The sequence below is a fragment of the Equus caballus genome, chromosome 1 (assembly GCF_041296265.1).
Source record: "Equus caballus isolate H_3958 breed thoroughbred chromosome 1, TB-T2T, whole genome shotgun sequence".
NCBI lineage: Eukaryota > Metazoa > Chordata > Mammalia > Perissodactyla > Equidae > Equus > Equus caballus.
The window spans coordinates 12,874,045-12,892,433 of record NC_091684.1 but is presented as its reverse complement, the minus strand read 5'-3'; the positions used below and the strand labels follow the sequence as shown (position 1 = coordinate 12,892,433).

The 18,389-nt window shown below is 43.9% G+C and overlaps 1 protein-coding gene across 7 annotated transcripts in view; it reads left to right on the top strand.

Annotated features, from left to right (window-relative positions):
• PLPP4 (phospholipid phosphatase 4) overlaps positions 1 to 18,389 on the top strand; it is a 125,562-nt gene that overhangs the window by 95,590 nt on the left and 11,583 nt on the right. For 6 of the 7 annotated variants that reach the window (XR_011436294.1, XM_023638254.2, XM_070259706.1 and 3 more), the window contains one exon: positions 16,981 to 17,151. The exons of the other annotated variant lie outside the window; for it this stretch is intronic. Coding sequence is in view for 5 of the 6 variants with exons in the window: in XM_023638254.2 (XP_023494022.1) it covers positions 16,981 to 17,151 (171 nt within the window). In the remaining variant the exon portion in view is untranslated. The remainder of the gene's footprint in view (positions 1 to 16,980; positions 17,152 to 18,389) is intronic. 7 annotated transcript variants of the gene reach the window in all.

Genomic DNA, 18,389 nt, shown 5'->3' with positions numbered 1-18,389 from the left:
TATTTTCATCCTAGATTTTAAAATACTGAATCAGTTTACTTAGGGATGTAAAACTCTTGGGTTTAAATTTTTTTCTTGAGATACTTTTTATATTTTTACACTTTTTTTAGAACTTAGTCCTTTCACATAAACTTTCAAATGTGTTGACATAAAGTATTTGATAATATCTGTTTGTTTTCAATTTAATATCTGCATTATTCATTGCTGACATGTGCCTTCTCTGTCTCGGAAAAGTTTTTCTTGTTAATCTCTCCTGAGGTTAAGCTGTTTTATTAGTCTTTTCAAAGAGCCAACTGTTGCTGTGATCCGCTTTACTTTTCATTATTTCTATTGTTATCTTTATTACTTCCCCCTTGAACTTTGAATTTATTTGGCTATTCTTTTTAACTTATTAAGTTAACTGAAATGCATTGCTCACTAATGCAATTCTTTTTCTAATTTAAGGGATTTAGGCTATAAATTTTCCTATAAATGTTACTTTAGCTACATTCCATAAGTTTTAATGCATATTGTTTCCATTAAATTAACTTTTGAAGATTTTAATTTTCCTCTTTTCTTCTGTGACTCATGTTATTTAGAAGAGCTTTTTAAAAAGTTCCTAAACATATGATATTTTTCTTGTTATATTTTTTAAGTGATTTATAATTTAATTGCATTGTGGTCAGATAATGTGTTCTGTAAAAACGACCAGTCCTTTCATCTTGAGGCTAGTTTTGAGGCTTAGCTTTTGGTCAGTTTTCATAACTGTTCCAGATGGCTTTAAAAGAATGTGAATTTTAAAATTATTGGACACAAAGTTCTGTATGTCCATTAGACAAAGCTTGTTCATTGTGCTGTTCAAATCTTATATATCCTGTCTAATTTTTCTGCTTATGCTTTATTTATCAATTATAAAATTATCTATTAAAATTTTCCACTATTGTAGATGTCATAGTTCTGTGATCTTTGTAATTTTGTCCATTCTTATTGTATATTTTGAAGTGTGTAAATGTAGTTTAGAATTGTCATACTTCCTATTATACCTTCTACAACCTTTATAATTAAATCATGACCGTCTTTATTTCTAATGCTGCTTTTTACTATAAAGAACATCTGACTTTAATATTGAAACCAGCTTTCTATTGGTTAATATTTGCCTCTTACATCTTTTTCTGTCCCGTGACTGTTTGTGCTCCATGTTTTATGTATGTGTTTTTTCAACTTTTAGCTGAGGAGCTAATTTCAATTATATTTGTTGTCATTGTTCCTATATTAGGATGTATTTATATCATTCGTTATGTACTGTTTTCTCCTTCCTTCTTATATTATTTTCATGTTGATTCCATTGTTTTCCTCTTTTTATTTGGAAGTTCAAGCTTCTAATTTAACAGGCATAGTTAACAAAGTCTCAATTAATATCTTGATTTTTTTCTTCTGAGCAATATAAAGACATTAAGTGCTTTAGCTCTGATAAATGCATCCTATCTTATCTGGTAGTTTTGTCTGGCATTTTAATTCCAGCCTGCATCTTCCTCTTTCTCCCCCAACGAAACTGCCAACCTGTGCATAGTGTAACCCAAACACATGCCGATACGTGTGCTTACTGTTCCCTTTTGTGTCTCAGCCTTTCTACCTTCTGCCTAAAATATGTCCTTTAAATTTCCTTCTTTGATACTCCTGTAGTAAATGCTCTGTTTTTGATTTTTCTAAATTTTCTTTATTTGACCTCGTTCTTGGAATATAGCATTACTAAATATGGAATTCTAACTTGACAGTTACTGTCTCTCTGAACTTTGAAGATACCATTTCACTGTCTTGGAGCTTTGCTTTTTTGGTGTTTTTGAAGTCAATTGTAAGTCTTACTGCTGCTTCTGTGTTGGTATTCTATTCTTCCTGTCTGGATGATTTAATCTTGCTTTTTCTTTTGTGTCATAAAGTTTTATTGTTATATATCTGAGTGTGATTTCCTTTTACATATCGTGTATGAGATTCTAAATCTCACATTGGTGTCTTTCAGCATTCTTAAGATAACCAGATAACCCCAGCCATTATCTCTTTGAACGTTTCTTCTTCTCCATTCTATTATCTCCTCTAATTTTGAGCCCTAATTAGACATTTGTTAGACTTTCTCAGCAGGTTTTCCATGTCGCTTAATCTTTCCTTCAAGTCCCACCCTACCCTTGTCTATCTATCTATATATTTTTCTTCTAACTGCATTCTGGAAAAATTTTCAATCTATCTTCCAATTTAACTAATTCTCTATTCAGCTTTGTCTCATGTGCTATTTAATCTATCTATTGAGTTTTTAAGTTCAATTAGTCTATTTTTTATTTATAGAAACTCTATTTGGTCTGCCTCATTATTTTTATAATGCTTATTCTCCATCTTTATTTTTATGCTTCTCTATAATTTCCCTAAACATATTGCAAATAATTATTTTTATTCTATGCCTCATAATATCTAAAGTTGTTGTGAGTCAGATTTTCCTGTGTATGCCCCCTGAAATTTTTGTCTTTTGAGTTTTGTTACTGTGGGCTTTTAATTTTGCCTAGAACTTTATTTGGGGGAAATATTTTGATGTCTTTGTTGAAGTTGAATTCCTCCAGAGAGGAGTTCTGCCCGTTACCTGGGGCACTCCAGGGCCATCCAAAATTAATTCTCCACCTAAGTGTTTTGGAGACCATATGAGAAGACCACATGGATTGGACAGCAGAAACCTATGAGAGTCATCTCATGGGTATGAAATCTCTCCACACGGCACAAAGATGGAGACAGGCAAGTTTCCTAGCTGTTTTCCTCTGAAGACCAGGCTTCCTTTCTTACTTACTCTTAAGCCTTTGGGATCCAAGGATTACTCCAGGGTCCCTTATTATGTTTTCCACCTTGGCCACGCCTGAGACTTTGTCTCTTTGCCTCTGCACCCCATGGAGACCTCAGAGTGGAAGCTCAAGGTCTACAGGTTCTACAGACACACTCAGGGCACAATCTGGCTTTGCTGTTTCCTTGTGTTTAAGCTCCTTGCTTTCCCTTCATTTTGGGAAACTTTGCTTTCATTAATTCTTCTCTTGGTGTCAACTCAAGGATATGTTTAAAAGATTGTTTGCTTGTTTTTATATTTCATCCAACATTTAATTATTTTAATCAGGATGTAGAGTCTGCCACACTGCTGGAAACAAAGTCTTGGGTTTGGGAATTATTAGGTATTTCTGTACTAGAAAATGGGACCACACTTGGGCTTCGAAGCAGGTGATCTGGGTTCAAGACTAGCTCCTACATTCTGTATTTCTGCATATCTGTTTCCTCATTTTTACTAACAACTCCTTTCAATTGTGTGTTGAATTTCTGTTTACAAAGTACTTTCACAAATATCCTGTCTTTTGAGAGTTGGGTGAGGTAGATGTTGTTGTCCCCCTTTGGAAAAGAGAGAAGACCAATGAAGGGGATACCACTCTGACCTGGAACTCAAGTTGTCTAATACGGAGAAGAGTTTAATTTTTGTGACAATGCCATCTTAGATTAAGTGATTTAAAAGAAGCCAACAGGTGGGTTTCCCCTTGTTGCTTGGGGCACATCATTGCTTGGACACTGTCTTGAAGAAGATTCTGAGCCCAAGGCTGGCTTCTTGGTGGATCCCTTGATCAATTAGCAGTGTCTGCCAAGATCGCAGGAGATGAAAATGCCACGTATTTGCTCTCTCAAATTTAAATGGCCCTCCTAACTTAAAAAAAAATCCACAATTCTCATATGAACTTAAAACAAGTGTTTTTTGAATTTGGATACTGTACATAACAGAGAGAGACAGCCTTTGCATACGTCAAATAAATGAGGTTCTCGTCCTATTTATGGTCAGCATCCTTAGGGTGTACATGAGAGATGAGCAGGGAGGGTCTTTGGTGGTGGGAGTTTGTTGTCAGCAAAACCAGGACATGAGGGGAACTTGGGAAGCCAGCTCATCAGCTACCCAGTCACTTGGGGCTTCAGCCCTGAGACTGGGAGGTGCTGCAGTTTTCTTCAGTAACCAAAAAAGTGAGCTAGCCTGGCTCAGGACAGTGAAGTGAAGTCAGCATGCCTTCCCCCTTCCCACTCGTGCAGTCCCAAAGAGATCTGAGTGGGCCATGTTGTCAGCACCCGTCACAGACTGCCTCTTCGGTCAGCATATGAGCCAAATGCCTCAGGGGTGGCGCATCTTAATGCCCAGCCCATTTATGTTCTTTAGAAAACCCCGGTCTTTCCTCCTGTGTTTCTCCTCTACTCTCAACTACTATCACATTCCCAGCACTTCTGACACCAGGTGTGGGGGACAGTTTCCCATATCAAGCAATTCTCTGCGACACCAGCTGGGAGTCCTACAGTTTAACTCAATTCTGACACTGTCTACCTGGAGATAGCCTCAGAGCCCACAGGTTAAGGGCTCAGGCCCATAAGACTGCTCTCTTCCATTTCACATGCCAGTCACAAGTTCAGGTTGTCACCTGTGCTTCTGACCTATCGGCTATAAATCTAAGATTCCCATGACCCCCTCCTTGGATTCGATTAATTTCCTAGAGGGGCTCAGAGAACTCAGGGAAGCACTTACTTACCATTACCAGTTTATTAAAGGATATGATACAGGATACAGATGAATAGCCGGATGAAGAGATTCGTGAGGTCTGGGAGGGTCCTGAGTGCAGGAGCTTCTGTCCCCATGGAATTGGGGTCGCCCTCCCAGTAGGTGGATGTTTTCAACCTGGAAGCTCTCTGAACGCTGTACTTTTGGGATTTTTCTGGAGGCTTCCTCACGAAGGCATGATCGATCATTAACTCAGTTCCCAGCCCCTCTCCCCTCTGTGGAGAATGGTGAGCGGGGACTTCAAATGCCAAGCTTCTAATCATGGCTTGGTCTCTCTAATGACCAACCCCCATCCAGGAGCCCACCTAGAGTCACCTGAATAGAACAAAAGATGCTCCTCATGCTCTTATCACTGAGGAAAGTACAGGGCTCTCAGGAGCTCTGTGCCAGGAACTGGGGGCAGAGACCAACACATATATTTTCCATTATCTCACACCTGCCCTTCCGTGTGGGCTGAGATCCCCTATCAAAGCTTCTAGGGGCGGGTTAGAGGGTTGTTTTTCCCTAACAAATCATACTGCAGGTGGTCGAACATCCCCCAGGAGGCGGGCTCAGTCGAGGCCACTTACTAAGAGGAGAGCTAGGCAGTAGCAGTCATTAAGACTTCCAGGGCTTCTCGTGAAGTCCCTGCACCCCATGTAGAGGCTAATTAGATGAGCACATTGGGCAAATTCATGACTCCTGCCCGTTCAGTGGTTTCTCAAACCTGTGCATTACTAGTCAGATTTCCCCATCAAATTTATGTTCTGCTAAGGCCTTTGCGGGTAAAATAAAATTATTTTTCATTAAAATGTTATCTTTATCTGAATCCTGTGCAGGCTTTTATCAGCTCCCCTAATGGTATTATGGAAAAAAGTAATTTCTCCCTTTTGAAGTCTTATTCTTCTATTTATGCTTCAGATCACTGTGGCGGATAATCAAGACTGAAAAAAGCAAACGTTGTCCTGGGGATTTAGACCTTCTGTAGATGAGTTTGTTCTGATATGCAAAACCACTTCCCATCGTTGTGACTGTTTATCGCTTTCTCTAGGGCGAGGAGTAACATTTATGATTCCTAATAAGAATTTTTCATCGAGCAGTGTGGGGTATGTGGAGGGAGCCAGAGTGGCTTCTGTCATTTAAAAATGCTTAATCTTCCTCAGCTGATGCTTCCCCGGTCCCAGGATTGTGCCTCCGGGGGCTGACAAAAGGACTGCCACCTTCTTCTCCCGAAGCCAGTTTCTTCTTTACTGCTCATGCTTCCTCTGCACTTTGGTGCATTGTGCCTGAGTTGGTTCTTTTTTTTCAGAACAAAATCCTCTTTGAAGATGCAAACTGGGGTTATGCAAGGAGTTCACGGTCTGCTTTTCACTGTGTGCATTTCCTGCCTCTGACATTTGCTTTTAGAGTAATTATGAGCTTTTTTTGGTCCATTTTCTTTTTACCCATTGCTCATTCTCAAACAAGGCTGTATAATAATTTCCATCAGGAGATGGAAATCTCATCTGGCTCAGGTAGCGTAACTATCACCCTGCCTAGAAACAGGAGGTTGGAGGACATGACCTTTCATGGTTATATACATCTTTTTGTCCCCGAGGTCTTTGGCCTGTTGCCAGAGTACTTAGTCAGGTTCAGTTATGTTTATTAAATGAATAAATGGTCTCTACCACATATGTATTCATTCAGTCGCTGTGTATTGGGGACTTCTCTTGCCAGGCACTGTGCTGGGTCCTAGGGCATGTCCTGATAAGCACATGCCTGCAAGGGGTATAAAAACAAATAGGCAGTTAGCAGTTGTATAAGTACAATTATGCTGAGAAAATCTGTGATTTTTTTTTTATCCATTTAGAAATAATTCCCAGTTTCTTTCTTTTTTTTTGAAGAAGAAGATTAGCCCTGAGCTAACTACTGCCAGTCCTCCTCTTTTTTGCTGAGGAAGCCTGGCCCTGAGCTAACATTGTGCCCATCTTCCTCTACTTTATACGTGGGATGCCTACCACAGCATGGTGTGCCAATCAGTGCCATGTCCGCACCCGGGATCCGAACCGGCAAACCCCGGGCCGCTGAGAAGCGGAACGTGCGAACTTAACCGCTGCGCCACCGGACCAGCTCCCCCCCAGTTTCTTAAGGGCTGCATTAACCCCTCCGTAAATAATTTGACCTGTCTGAGCCTCCACTTCTCATCCATAAAATGGGCCTAATATATATGTCACTGTGTTGTTCTGGGGATGAAGTGAAGCCAGGTATCGAAAGCTCCTGGCACAGATGGAGGCCGTCTACACCTGATCCTCTTGCTGTCCTTCTCATGGAACACTCCTGGTTCCTGCTCCAGTTGGCACACTTGCTTCTTTCCTTCTTTTCTAGTTCAATGAAACATCACTCCCCTGTCCATCCTTCCCTTTCTATAGCTTTACCTTATCTGAGAACTCCAGGAGCATCTCCCGCTGTTCCCTGGAGGCTAGCCCAGATGTCTGGCAGGTGGCTGTCAGTCCCTGGAGAATAGCCCTGTTCTGAAGGCTCCCAGAACATTCTAGGGTCACCCTTGTAGGAAGAGCCCAGAGAAATGTGATTGTGTGTGTGTGAAAGAGAGACAGAGAGAGACCGTGTATACGTCTGGAGGGTGGGATGTGGTAAGGAAGACTTCAGCATACGCCCCAGCTCACTTCCCTCTGAGACGTTATTCTGAGCCACTGTTGTTCCAAGCCTGACTCCAGCCCTTCTCCACTGAGTGAATCCCTACTCTCTTATGTGAAATCTTCCCTGATTATCAGGTCTCCAGCCTGATGCGTCCTCATTCAATATGTACGTTTATTGAGCATCTGGTGATATCAGGCACAGGGTGTACAGCCCCTGCTTTCAGAACTTAGAATCTAGTAGAAGGGAGATAGACGCGAACAATCACTTAAACAAAAAGAGTAGTGTTAAGTGTTATGAAGGGCAGGTACAAAGTACAATGAGAGCCTGTTACACCTACTGGTGGGGCCAAGGAGGACCTCTGAAGAAGTGGCGTTTAAACTGAGACTTGAAGGGTGCTTAGGAGTTAGCTGGGCAGAGAAGGAATGCTCATCTCTCTGTTTCCTTAGAGCCCCCAAGAGTACACATCGTCTGGTCCAGCTTTCATATTATCCTATTGTTCCTTCATTTCATTAGTTTCTTCATTCACTTGTATTTATTGAGCGCCAGTGAAGAGCCTGGCAATGTTCTTGATGTGGAGCACATAATGGCATCAGACACAAACACCATCTTGGTCATAGAGCCATTCTGGTGCCCCAGAGCTCACATCCTTGTTCCCTTTGTTTGTGCTTTTGCGTTGTTTCCTCTTCCGTATTCTCAGATTCACTTTGGCGAGGCAGCATGGTTTTCAGAAAGAGCATCAGCAGGGAAAGCGGAGGGACAGGAAGAGAGATCAGACCTTCACCGAGGGCCTAGTGTGTGCCATGCACTTTGTCTAGTGCGTCATGGACCCTCTATCACTGGTCCTCCCACTCACTCTGTTGGATAGCTCTTGGCTTGTCCATTTTATAGATGGGGTGCTTGAGTTTCAGAAGTTAAGCACCTTTCCCTAATTTACATAGATAGGAGGTGGTGGGGTCAGGATGCATACCTGGTCCACCCAGCTGTACTACAGGAGCACTTCTTGCCTGTGCTTAGATTATCGCTCCACCTCTGACTAGCTCTAGGCTCTCGATTCATTTCACGTATCTGGGGTTGTATCCACTAGGTCCGCTTTGCTATCTGGCCTCCTTCAGTGGGCCGAGATGGTTCTCTCCACCCCTCAGGATTGGATAGTCAAGGGGTGTTAGCTTCAACAGCCGCAGCCTCACCTGACTTCCCCGAGGTACTTAAGATCCATCTGATCTCCTTTGTCCCAGAAGATGGCTTTCAGCATCTCACCAGAACACCAGTTCTTGTTAAATCTTAAGGCTGATGGTGCTAGAGTAGGTAATTCCACCCCAGGCTGTTGGCCGCTCTGATCGTGCCTAGAATCACAGCGGCTCTGCTGCAGGGCTGAAGGAATTTAACCCCTGGGTTCCAGATAACTGAGGTAGTCTTAAACCCCCTTTCCTCTCTGTCCTCCAGGCTCCAGTCTTATCTCCTCCGTGGAGCTTCCCTTGTTACTCCAGTTTTCCTCTCCCAAATAAAACCCCTCCAGGGCAGGAACTGGTTTTTATGCATCTTCCCATCAGTAGGGTTCAGCAAAGGCCCTGGCTTGAGAGATGCCATTAATAATAGGTGCTGAGTGAATGAATGAAGGAATGGATGACAATAGCATACCATTGGGCCGAGTCCTTCCTTCATTCAACATGTATTTGGGCACCTACTATGTGCTAATCAGTGTGTGAGACTCTACAAGTACAAGGTTGAAGAAGGCAGCGTAAGTCCTGCCATCATGGAGTTTACAGTCCAGTGGGACCTGTGTTTGCCTAGCTACACATGTGCAAAGAAACGGAATTATGTATAGATACTTACTACAATAAATCGGGACCCAGATTCTTTCCCCTAAATTAGCCGGTTGAATTAAGGGTACTTTTGAAGTTGTTGAATTAGAGTGATTATGATGATCTTTTGTCGTGAAAAATTTTTAAAGAAATCGTTGGTTTGAGATTCAGAAGATTTCATGGGTTTTGAGAATTCTCTTCATTCTAGCAAAGATAGATTTTTGTCTCTTACATCCGAGCAAAACAATGTCGTTGCTGCTGGATTAGAGAGAAGGTGAGATTTTTAAAAAATCGCTGTGGGTACTGGGTCTATTCCGTAATTTTCATCATAATTTTCCCTTGAAATTGTAACTCTGGTTGGGTAGCTAAATCAAATGTTAATGATCTTCTGTTGATAACTTCATGATGAATAAATAACTGTCTTTCCTTAAGCTCAGCTGAATGGTTTAGGCTGTCATTTCACTGTGGACTCACATTCTCTCTAAGATTTATAGCAATCTTTTTTTGACCTTTCTTTGAAAGTGAAATCTCTTAATCAATATATGAGAATAGAAGTGGATATAGCTTGTCATAAGAAACAAAACAGAACAAGCATCTTAGCTAGGCTGAACTAGGAAGTTGAAACTATGTATGAGAAACTAGTCATATTAAGGGACATTAAGATAGGTTCCAACATGGCGACACTTCTTTCTGAGGAGTCCTAGGCGAAAAGCTCTGTGATGGGTCACTTAGCACAGGAGTGGTCTCCTGACTGTCTGCCGCTCTCACGTGAAAACTTCAGACCTTCTGCAGGGGGAGATGAGAACGTGTCTCCACTAGCTCCTCTCACTGAGTCCTCAAGTTTATTCATTTTACCAGCTAAGATCAATTTACATCTATTGCGCGCCTCGGGGGCTGCAGAATTAGAAGAGCCTGAGAACCTGGCTTGAGAATTCTCTCTCAGGGAGCATGCAGTTATGTAACTAGAGAGCTGCAGATGGCAAGGGTAGACCTAGTGAAGGCTTTTCTTCAGAATGGAGCTTTCCAGAGCTGAGACTGCACAACAGCGGCTGCTGCAGCTGGCGGGGTAGGTGAGCACTCACTCGGTGCTAAGCACCAGCTAAGCGTTTCACAGGTCCTCATTCACTAATCCTCCAGATGACCTGTGAGTCAAGTGCTATGAACCCTATGGTACAGATGAGGAAACTGAGGCCCCAAGAGGTAAGCTCACATGGGTGTAAGTGGCAGAGCTGAGCGCCATGTGCACCCGGTTGGCTTCGAAAGCCTGGGCTCTTCATCAGCACACAGTAGCCCCTTCTGTTGAATGGATTATTTGGCTCCCATATCCCTTGGGTAACTTAATTTGGGTTTTTTCCTGCATAACTTAATTTACTGTTGCTATTGGTTTAAACAAAATCACGCCAAACTCATCAAGTGCGTCTTTGCTCTAGTGTGGAGAGGAGGGGATGGATTGACATGTAATTTTCAGCTCGGGCTTACGGGGCTATTTAAACAGCAGGCCATTTGTACTGGAAGGCAGGACTTGAGTGAGCTCTCAAATTGGCAGCCCGCAGGTGAGTTTCATTTGATCTGACTGTGTTACTTTTTGATTAGTTAATATTTAAAAATGGAGACATTTCCCATAAATATCAGGATATCCCTCTCCTGTCAGGAGATCAAAATTTCTGGGAGCACAGAGCCCACGTTTCCACATGGCAGACAGCAGCTGGGGCAGAGGCAAGGCTGTATCTTTAAACAGGCGAGTGTTCCCCAGTTTACCCCAGTCCTCACCACTCCCAGCTGTCTGCCAACAGTGAGGCCAGGTATTGGTTACCATTTGTCATTACAAATGAACCATTGATTTTTTTCCAGAAAGTGAAATATTTCTTGGATCTGAATGTCCAGCAACAGCAGAGTAATAGAAGATAGACTGAGGGTATTCTGTTGAAAAAAAGTTGACCCTAACATCCAACTATTTGCTTATGTTCCCTATCTGCCCCGCCCCCACGGGCATGATGTGGTGGCCCCTTATGGTTCAGCCTCTCATTTTACAGAGCAAACCAAGACCCAGAGAGAGAAAGTGACTTGCCTAAGATCATGCATTCAGTTAATGACAGAGCCAAGATGGGAACCCGGATCCTTGACTCCCAACAGCACACTCCTATTTGTAAGGGGTCTGCAGGTACTGACCAGGAATGCCTGTTCCCATGGCCGTAGTTTTGGATGGTCTTTTGGAGATGCACACCCTTCAGCATTAGGATCTATTCAACCACCTGGTATTATCCTTCTCCCTCTGGGAGAAGAAAATAACTCTTTGAGCATCCTAAAATGGAAAATTTGTACACTTTACCTCATCAGGGCACAGTTCCCTTTTCAGTGCCAGAAATGATCAACTTGTCTGGGGAAATTTATTATAATTAGCGAAAGTGAAAAATACAACATGAAGAGCAAGTTCTGTCCCCCTGATTCTTATCTCATTTGTTCTTAAAGCATTCTTTTTTTGGTGCCAATTTTCTTACTTCTTGTCATCATTGGGGTCCAAAGGTCTTCCACTTGGTTTAAAAGCCAACTGGGGAGGAAAGACAATCCACACGTTATTTCACCTCAGCCAGCTCAGTAAATAGACCTTTCTTTGCAAAGGGAGAGTTATAAACCTATGGCAACTCATCTGTGTACCCAGAGAGAAGAATCAGTGATTGCTTTTCAGAATCACCAGGCAGACAGATATCCCTGTTCATGGGACTCGCCTGGCATCACCTCCTGGGCCAGCAACTTATATTGTGATGCTTGCTTCTCTACTCTCAATGACGATAGCCACGGGAGCATTGAAAGTGCCAGAAACAGGGTGGGGAAACTGTGGTTTTTCATCTGCTTCCTAGTTTAGAGGCTCCAAGAATATCTTTGCTTTTCACAGCCAGATTGACATATAAATATTTACAATCAGCTACTTCCAGCCAAGAAAACCTGCTGCAGGCTCTTAAAGGAAGGGGCATATTCTCTTCCCCACAGATCACTGTGAGGGCTTTCGTGCGTGTGTGTGTGTGTGTGTGTGTGTGTGTCAAACTCTGGAGAGCAAATAAATGACTTCTGAGCTCCTGAGACAGGTAGACCCTCAGCATCCTCTCACCCCACTGGCTTGGGGTTTTCTAATCCTATTTCTGTTGTTAATAATATTAGAAAAATATGAATAAATTTATCCAGTTTTATAATCCCCGTCTTTCAAAATGTCCAGTGCCCTGCTCCATCTTTGAATGCTCAGTTCTAGTTTCATTTCTTACTTGTGCTGGAAGCGAGGGCTGTGTTTTAGGGGAAAGACAACAGTCACTGGAATGAACATCATCTCACTTGTTCTACGCTAACGTTAAAGGTTTTACAGCCCCTCGGTGTCTCAAATGCATGTTTCTTTGAGAAAAGAATAGGATACTGTTTGGCTAGAGTTGGAAAGCATTTCTTTAAAAACCTTCCTGTTGAGGCCAGCCCGGTGGCACAGTGGTTAAGTTTGCACATTCTGCTTTGGCGGCCTGGGGTTCGCTTGTTTGGATCCCGGGTGTGGACATGGCACCGCTTGGCACACCATGCTGTGGTAGGCATCCCACATGTAAAGTAGAGGAAGATGGGCATGGATGTTACCTCAGGGCCAGTCTTCCTCAGCAAAAAGAGGATTGGCAGCAGTTAGCTCAGGGATAATCTTCCTCAAAAAAAAAAAAACCTTCCTGTTTTGGGAGCTGGCCCCATGGCCCAAGTGGTTAAGTTCACGTGTTCCATTCTGGCGGACCGGGGTTCTCTGGTTTGGATCCTGGGCACAGACCTGCACACTGCTCATCAAGCCATGCTGTGGCGGCATCCCACATAGAAGAACTAGAAGGACTTACTAGGATCTACAACTATGTACCAGGGCTTTGGGGAGAAAAAATAATAAAAGAGGAAGATTGGTAATAGCTGTTAGCTCAGGGCCAGTCTGCCTCATCAAAAAACATACCCTAAAAAACAAACAAACAAAAACCTTCCTGTTTTCTTTTTCCCCAAGTTGAATTTGAATCCGTGTTCCAGGATCTCAGAGCTGGAAGGCTCACAAGAGATTGCAACCATGTCCCAAACCCCTAACTTCGCAGGAGGAAGTGGCAAAAAACTATGGGATCATATGAATTCAATATGGTTTGGTAGGGCGTAAAGTACCAGGTAGTATTTGGAAAAACAGGAATGCAAAGCACCATGCTGTCCGCAGCTCAGAGGTGCCTCCCGGGCCAGAGAGAAGTACTTCAGAAGCCAAAGGACGTTCTGCTGGCTTGATAACTGTGTAAATGTCAATGAGAAAGTGACAAGCGTAAGGTTTAGCATGAAATTGGGACCTGTCGTGCCACCTAGAAAAGAGAGAGCACATAGCACTGCTTTAAAAATACTGCCTGGAGGCCTGATAGAATGTGTCAGAGGAGACCGGCTGCTGCCGGATGCCACAGGATCCACGCTGTGGAACTCAGCCTTTGAAGGTCTCTTTGAATCCCTCCTCCTTTTCAAAGAAGCACACGCTTCAGCGTTTTGGAGAGCTGCAGCATGGGTCCCACAGTGTGGGAAAGAGTGCCTCTTACCTGCTTTCCAAAGAATGAGCCACAGCTGTTGGTGCCTAAGCTGGCCACGCTCACGGCCCTGGGGGGCAACGGGGTGATCAGATGCAGGCTGAGGCTCTGGCCTCAAGCCACTTGTCCCAGGTCCTGACCTTGTCCATCTTATGAATGTGCCCAGAGGCTCAAGCAGCATTGGATGCTGAGCTGGGACTTTTCTGTCTTAAAGTCTCCAAACAATTTTTTTTATGGTGACACATACGAATTCCAGCTCAACATCCACCTGTGCTCATTGACCTTTTTTTCCTGTTTCTTTTCATAAGAGACGCCAGTTTGGCAACACCCAAGGCTGCCTCTCCTCTGACCAAATCTTGGAGACTCATCCATCACCCTACCAAGCCCAGCACAGTTCTTTTGTGCTCTGTGATGCTTGTAATTAGGTGGCTAGGTTTGCTAAGCCGTCTGATTTGAATGAAGTCCGTCACTCCCCCAACAAGAGCTCAGGATGAGGCCGGTACCCACCAAGCCAACTGTCCAGCCTCCCCCTCCCACTCTGACCTCAGGGGAGAGTGTCAGTGAATAGAAGGAACAGAACAAAGTGGGTGAGGATGGGAAATTAAGAACCTGTTGTGCTTGCCAGGATGGGGGCCATATGGGGCCACTTTGGAATAATGCCCTGTGAATTGCTTAATACCCTTCATCAGAGCAAACAGTCTAGAATAGGCCCGAGCAATGCACTGTTGCACATAGTCTTACTTTAATCAGAATATTCAATACATGTTGGCCCTGCTTTGTTGTTTATTTGAGTGCTAATCACTATTCAAAAATGTTTAAGTCCTTCATTTTTATTCCTGGGATAAACCTGGCTTAATATTCTGTCATAAAAAACAAGACAAAACAATTGTTGCCTTGTTTAATTTGGTTCCTGAAAAAGTTCTGCTTTGGTATAAGCTTGTTTTCATACCTGGGGGATCCCTTTTAAGAGGACATATTATTGAGCTGGCCCCGTGGCTGAGTGGTTAAGTTCTCACGCTCCACTTTGGCAGCCCAGGGTTTGCAGGTTTGGATCCTGGGCGCGGACCTAGCACCGCTCATCAAGCCACACTGTGGCGGTGTCCCACATAAAATAGAAGAAGATTGGCACAGAGGATAGCTCAGCAACAATCTTCCTCAAGCGAAAAGAGAAAGATTGGCAACAGATCTTAGCTCAGGGCCAATCTTCCTCAAAAAAAAAGAAGAAATATTATTATCAGAGATAACTTGTTAAAGGTGGAAGTTATTCATTTTTCTGTGCTATAGCCATGATTGTCTTGAACCTACAATTTGGGGTCCTGCTTTTTTCACTCAACATTTTGTCCTAAGTATTGTCCATATTGCTAAATAATCACAGTAATTTTCATGGTTGCATCATAGTTCATTGAATGGGAATATCACAGTTTGCTTATTGTCAGGGAGAGGGACATTTTCCCCTTACCACCCTTGAGTTCTTCTCGCTGGACTACTAAAAAAACGCAAGACAGATTAACAGGAGAAAAACCAATTTAATATGTATGCACAGGAGATCATAATAATGATGCTCAGAGAAATGACCAAGGCAGGCAGCTTTTATATCTCTTTACACAAAGAAGCGATAAATTTGTGAGGATTTGACAAGACAAAGAAATTTAGGTTTGGGCACTTAATTAGTAAAGAATCTAAAGAACTCTAAGCAATATTTGGGCTTGGGTTAGTAAATTAGCAAAAAGTAACAAGGCTTGTTTATACAGGCTTCTCAGCCCTGAATTCCTTAGTCTGGTGATAAGGATGTCTCTCTATCTCCTGGTGTGGGGAGGGTACCTTTCACAAGGAAGATTTATTTCCTGCTTTCAAGGGAAACAGAGAGAGGTGGGGCAAAATGCCCTTTTTGCAATGGCTGCTTCTCACATAACTTTAATTCAAAATAATCAATATGCCATTGTGTTATATTTTTGTCTGGGGCCCAACATTATCTATGCCTCTGTATTAATCACTTTCCATAATTATAAATAAATTTGAGCAGAATATCTTCTAGATTTCTCTGTATTTTTGTATTATTTCCTTAAGATGGACTCAGAGATATCTTATAAAGAGGATGAGTGTGTTTTAGCCCAGGTCTTCGTAGACTTTAGTGTACACATAGGTCACCTGTGGGTCTTGTGAAACATAGATTCTAACTCAGTAGGTCTGGGGTGGCTGGAGGTTCTGAATTTGTAACAAACGCAGTGATGCTGAGGCTGCTGCTCAGGCCTCAGGCAGTCTCATAGAGTCATTGGTACTGGCATTTAGAATTTTCACAAGATCTGTTTTACCAAGTCATTATGTGGGCTGGTTACGTAGGAGTTCTGCCCCTCAGGGGTATTTTTCTGATGAAGAGGAAAGTTTTGATTAGGCTGCTGTCCAGAGAAGGTGGGAGCTGTGGCACTTGCCTTCAACAAAAGTGTCTCAGCTCAGTCCTGGCTGCCATTGGAATCACCTGGGGAGTTCACACACACACACACACACTCACATGCACACACACACGCATGTGCACATGCACACACATACACACACCAGGGCCCACTTCAGACCAATAGACCAGTAAAAACAGAATGTCTAGCAGTGGGACCTGGCTACCAGTATTTTTTAAAGTTTCCCAGGGTTTAAAGGTGACTCTGTGTAGCCAGGGTTGAGGACCATTGTTCTAAACGCACAGAAGACCCATCTTAAATCTCACTGAGTTCCAACTGTTTTAAACCTGACTGGATAAAAAGCTTGGGGCTTATATATGCTATACCCAACTCCACACTTTTGACAATGGATTTAGCACAGCCATGTCTTTGCAATTCTAAAAGTCAATAACCCTACTTTCTAAGACAAAACAAGGAATTTGTCAGCAGTGGCTTCTCCGTTAAACTCACTCCTCTATTGCATTTGCTGGTCCCATCTTACTGAAGGCCACCAAGCCAGAAATCCCTTAATTTCCCTCACCTTTCAAATCTTAGCTGTCATCACAGTCTTTTGTATGCACTTTTTCCTTATAGAACTCAACACCTTCTATTAAAATTATCTGTTAGCATAGCCATGTTCTTCAACCAGACCATGAGCCCCTTCAGGCCTGAGACAGCATCTAATGCATCTTTTTATTCCTCCCACCTAGAGCAACACCTGTCTAGTACACAGTAGATACCCACTAAATCATTGTCGAATGAATGAAATAGAATAGATTTTGATCACACACAAGACTGGAAGGTCATTATCATTGTTGAAAGATTCATACCAGCGTGGTTCTAGCAAGAGCACAGATTGCCTGGATGGTGTCTGGTGCCAACATGGTCTTGGCCCTGAGGGTATGCAAGATGGCAGACAGAATGTTCAGGATACCCTGTGTCGCTGCCACTTACCACCTACTAGAATAACACCTGCTGTTTCTCTTTGGCAGTTGCCTTTTCGGGCCTTGGCTTTACGACGTTCTACTTGGCTGGCAAGCTGCACTGCTTCACCGAGAGTGGGCGGGGGAAGAGCTGGCGGCTCTGTGCCGCCATCTTGCCCCTGTACTGTGCCATGATGATCGCCCTCTCCCGCATGTGCGATTACAAGCATCACTGGCAAGGTGAGTCCCTGCCCTGGGCCTGCCCAGTCCTCAAGGTGGTCTGCCACCCTCCTGCAGGGATGGCTGTAGAAATGCACCAATTCAGGGAGAAGTAAGCACCTACTGTCAGAAACCAGAGGAGGCCGAAATGACAGATTGGACACAGTTTTAAAGAAAATATGCCTGTTCAAGTGAGTTCTGGCCTTCACACTGCCCTTGCTGGGGACAGAAGTGGAGCTCCTCCTCCTCCTTCGTGCTCAAGTAGACTACTCAGGTCCTGCCAGGATGGCAGGTCCTTGGCCTTGGACTCAAATGTGACTTCCCTGCTGGATCACTTGCCTCAGCCCTCAGACTTGGTGCCAAGTAGTTTTTGGCTCCTTTCATATCTCACATCCATCCCACAAGGACATATTTCTTACCTCGGATGCACATCCAATGGATGTATCCAGCCCAGGCATCCATGCCAGTGATGTTCTGAGCAGCCGCTGCAAGGCTGGGGGGAGGCTTACTTATATGTATGAGTCCTGGGGTATCTGGGAAAAGTCAAAATAACACAAAACAAGTCAGGGGTTTGTTCCTGGAATAAAACTAGACCATGCTGTGTCCCTCTGCAGATCAGCCGCAGCTCACAGCCTGCCTGAACAACCGGCAGCACCTGCCACAGGAAACAGGGTGACGACCGCGGGGTGTGGCCTCCAGGAGTGCAGGGTCTGGGCAATCCTCAGGTCCCCTTGATCAGGCCACCCTGAGCTAGGAGTCGGACTCTTGGGGGTGGGTCTGGGGTGGTGGCCAGGAGTCTGCGTTGACAAGCAAGTCTGTTATTTCTGATGAAGTCTGAGAAGCAGTGGTGAAGAGCTCCACTGAGTCCGCTTTAAGCAAACAAACTGAATTACGTGTGCCTGAATCCAGCATCCCTGGACGAGTGGTCCTCCCCGAGCAGTCCCTGCCGCACCTCCTCTTCCTTTCCTGCTCTCTAGCTGCCACCAGGCCCTGCTCCCCTTCTCCCTCTTTTCTGTCTCTGCGGCCAGCTGCCTGTGGGACCACCGCTTCTCACCCCTTCCCAGCTGTTTGTTCTAGTGGGAGTGAGGCAGCAGATGAGGCCAGAGGTGAGGGGAACTCTGAGCTGGGGGCGCCTTCTCCCCATTTTCTCCGGGGCCCTCCTGCTCCTCCCAGCGTCTCCCCAGCTTCTTCTGCCCCTTCCCAGCCTCACTTCCACCCTCCACATCCTGAGGCTTATGCTCTGGGCTCATGAGCTCCAG